The sequence below is a fragment of the Pundamilia nyererei genome, unplaced genomic scaffold (genome assembly GCF_000239375.1).
Source record: "Pundamilia nyererei isolate P.nyererei 1_Seehausen unplaced genomic scaffold, PunNye1.0 scaffold00621, whole genome shotgun sequence".
NCBI lineage: Eukaryota > Metazoa > Chordata > Actinopteri > Cichliformes > Cichlidae > Pundamilia > Pundamilia nyererei.
In genome coordinates, this window is record NW_005188022.1 from 117,013 (window position 1) to 121,164 (window position 4,152).

Genomic DNA, 4,152 nt, shown 5'->3' on the forward strand with positions numbered 1-4,152 from the left:
AATAGTAATCCCTTACTTTACTCGTTACTTGAAAAAAGTAATCAGATTACAGTAACTGCCCATCTCTGCTCCTGACTACAGTAGTCGTAATGCTGCGACAGTCCATCAAGCAGTGCGGCTTCGTAGCTTAGCAAAGTTGACTAAGATCTTTTTGACAGATTGCTGAGCGCTGTGTAGCAGATAACATCGGTTCGAGGTCAGTAAGCACAACCAGGATTCATACATAAGGCCGATGTTGATTTTAAGTGCGCCTTATAGTGCAGAAAATACTGTAAGCCTAAAATAAGGAAGCCTGTATGTAAGATATTTCAGTGGCATGAACAATTTTTTCTTTTAAAATGCCAATCACATGTTATATTAAAAAAACAGACGCTTTTTAAAATAATGGCTCCATGTGATATCTATATCAACTAAGCTTTTAGCTATCAACCGTGTTGAACACGTGAAGGGGGAGCCTTTAACCCAGATAAGAAAGCAGCGTGTAGTGATGAGGAAGAAACAGACCTGGGGAAAAGGCAGGAAAAACCAAAAAGACAACTGTAAGATCGATGGTTTAAGTCCGCTTTCATATTTTTGGAAAATGGACAGAGGCAATGGGCCATCTGCAGTGAAGAGAGGAGTGAGTATCTCAGACACAAGCAGCACAGCGAATGTGTGGGAATGAAAGCACAAAGTTGTTTAAAATGCTTTGAGTGCTCAGCTAGAGCAGAAAGGCGTTTACCAGTCCGTTTAGCTGAAGCTCCTCAGCCCTGAAGGCGCTTCAGACATCTTGCTGACAGTCAGAAGAGCATAAACGAAAGTGTGGTGAACGTTAAGAGGCCAGCCTGTGAGCTAAATGTTATTTATACTGTAAGGTAAAACTACAATGATACAATACTAAATCACCTGTTCTGTTTGCCAGGTACTGTACTTGGACACCAGGCTTGTAACAACCCCCCAGCCTAAGCCTCAGCATTACCACCTCTGCAGTGTAGACCCGTCTATTATGGAGATGCAGAGGACCTACCCTGACCTGGCCATCAGGGGCCGGCCCCTGCTTCCAGACAAGCCCCACAAAGTCTGCAGCAGCACTAAAGCTGTGAGTGCCGCTGACCTGCCCAAGACAGATTGCAGCGAGAATCCCTGCACTGCTGTTGCACCTGTGCTCACTACCAACGACGACAGCAAAGCTCAGCAAAGTTTGGACGGCAGTCGGAGAGGCAGGAACAGTGGAGGGGCAAGCGCTCCAGGGGACACCGGCAGCGACACCCACAGAAGCAGAGTGGATGATGAGCTCAGTGGCCCCAAGGCCATTTCCCTCCACATCACACTCAGAGCAGGAGCCACAGCACAGCCTCCAACACAGCACGACACTGGTAACACACACTCACACACTCAGAATACAACAAAATTTGTCATTTGCTCCAAGGGTGCCCTAACAGCCTCCAGCACTTAACTGACACACGCTGATTTTCACAGGGACACAAGACGAGAGTCCGGTCAAGTCAGAGCTTTCCTCTCTCAGCTCCGTGGATGAGGAGGAGCAGGAGCTGAGAGGGTTGGTGGAGTGGATGGGACAAGTGCAGGAAAATGAACATGAGACAACAAGAAAAGAGGGGGACAACACAAACCAAGACAGGAGGAAACAAATAAGAAAAGCAAACACAGAAACAAAGAAGAGAAGCCTCAGGAAGCCAGTGGTGGGAAAAGCTTCAGCGCTGAGTCATGACGACGGCACACACACGAGCCCGCAAAAGTGTGACGCGACAGTAACGAACCAGCAGCCCGCCGAGTGTCAGCCCTCGCCTCCAGCCGACAGTACGGCAGACACCCAGAGGCAGCGGGAAGGAGATCCAGGCGGTTCTGGAGACGAGGACGCTGGCCCAGCAGAGGAGGAGCAGGTGGCGCAGAGCTTTGTTATAGTGGAACAATGCAGAGACTGAAGAGCAGGTGCAAACAAGCTGAGCCGAGGTGTAAGTGTGCTGTGGGAGTGTGAGTGTTCTTCCTTCTCTCACTTTGACCCTGTTCTGCTGTCCGGCTGCAGAGCGCCACACAGATCCAGTCACGTTCATTTGTCAAGATGACGCTTTCATAGTTTCAGTGTATTTGGGCAGCTTTATGCTGGATGCCCTTCCTGACACAACCTCCAAGGCAGTTTTGTCTTCAGCTGGAATTGAACCTGCGACATTTTGATTTGCAAGGGAACGTGTTAACCGCTAAATCATCGGAGGCACTCTGAAGAGCAAAACGTGCGTTACTGCTAGGTGGTTGAGCTAATTAACCAGTATGTTGTGCTATTTACAGCAGCCTCATAATTTGACCCCTCCTCACGAACGGCAGCTTTCTGTCTCTTTCCAACGATGGAAGTATGTTTACAATGATCAAAGATCTTCTTTCCTGCAGATAAAGCACAGATAGTCTCATCATCATTTTTTTATAAAATGTTAAATTGTGATTGTTGTGCCTAAATGACCAAAATCAAAGCTGTATACCTTTGGTATATTATTAAAGCCATATAATGTAATGTAAACTTCTTGAATGCATCAATAAATAATCATGTTTTATTTAAAATAAATGAATAAATTAAAAGAAAATGAAGAGAGCTCATGAGTGGGACCCATTTTCGGCTCTGGTTGTGACCAGCATGCAGCATTTCCTGTATATGTATTTGTGCTGTTGTTTGTGAAAGCAGACTCATTCACCGCTGTCAGACTAATGCAGAGGTAGATGCTTTGCATGTAGATGCTGTTTGTGTGTGAAGGTCCTCAGTCAGTCGCAGCATCAGTGCAGCCAGGAATGCCCAGACCTCTACATCGGAGAGACCAAACAGCCACTTCACAAGCGCATGGCACAACACAGAAGAGCCACCTCCACAGGACAAGACTCAGCAGTCCATCTGCATCTTAAAGATAAAGGTCACTCTTTCAAGGATGCCAACGTTCACATTTTGGACAGAGAGGACAGATGGTTTGAAAGAGGAGTGAAAGAAGCATCTATGTCCACTGTGAGCGACCATCTATGAACAGAGGCGGGGCTTACGACATCAACTGTCTGCCATCTATAATCCAGATCCTTCCCAGACGCCTTAACGCCCACTCACATCCTGGGACCTCTGACCTCAGGAAATCACATGATCGGGTGGGGCCAGGTTTCACAATGAGCTCACCCGAAACTCTGGCTGATTGTGACCCACACCCAGTTTCACACCTTGGCTTGTGTGATTAGACCCTTTGTAAAGCTCAGACATGTATATGCTACCTAAACTAAACTTAATTAAGTAATAAATACATTAACTAGTTGTTAGTGTCACTCTGGGATCTAATCATAGAGATGCTGCACAAATGGAAGTAAGCAGTCCTACATATCTGTTTAATATGTGCACTGGAGGTCCAAAATGACTCAGGCTCCTAACAGGAATATGTGACTTCACTATTACAAAGTTGTGACCCAGTATTTTCCTGAAACTGAACATACAACTGAGAAAAATCCTGAATCAGGAGCTGCATCGTTCCCAAGGGCAGCAATGGTGGTAAACTGTAAAGCATATGTTCACACAGGCTTTGATTAAAACTTGCTGTTGTTCACCCTCAGCATCGCAGGTTCATTGATGGAAACATCTGTACATTCATTGACTGGTGAAAGTTCTTCATTGTGTTTGGTTTGTTCGGCAGCATCAGGAAAGCTGATGTTCACTGTTCAAAAACGAACTGTTGTGAACAGAGTTGCTTATAGATCTTTTTAAAAAGTGGCGATGAATAGATTAGTCTGCTGGTGTTCCTTTAGCTGTGTTGCCTCATTTACTAAAGACCTGTCTGGACTACGTTCACAAATACTGCTCAGCCACAGTTAAACATGTCTGCTTGAAGAATGAAGCAAAGCTTTTACATTTGAAGACACATTTTTGAAAGTTGTTTTGATGCAAGCATGCATGAGCTTAAGGCTCATCTGCAGAACTGCTCCAGTATCCTAGAGTTAGGCAGGAAAAACTGCAAATGATGCAAAACAGTGCAGCTAATAAATGTAAATTTTTTTTCTCTTCTGCCAGTTTTTTGTTATTACCTTTTTGCGTGACAGCAACATAATTTTATTTTATTTTATTTTATTATGTTTTTTTTCTGCCTGTCCCGTTTGGCTCTTTTGCATCAGAATTGTTGTCTAAAGGCAAAGAAAGAT

At 44.9% G+C, this 4,152-nt stretch overlaps 1 protein-coding gene across 1 annotated transcript; it reads left to right on the forward strand.

The window, feature by feature from the left end:
• Positions 1-872: 872 nt before the first annotated feature.
• Positions 873-2,659, forward strand: LOC102213461 (uncharacterized). The gene is made up of 2 exons (XM_005754663.2): positions 873-1,355; positions 1,459-2,659. Exons 1-2 carry the CDS (start codon positions 986-988, stop codon positions 1,920-1,922), a joined length of 834 nt encoding a protein of 277 aa, XP_005754720.1. The 5' UTR covers positions 873-985; the 3' UTR covers positions 1,923-2,659.
• Positions 2,660-4,152: the final 1,493 nt, after the last annotated feature.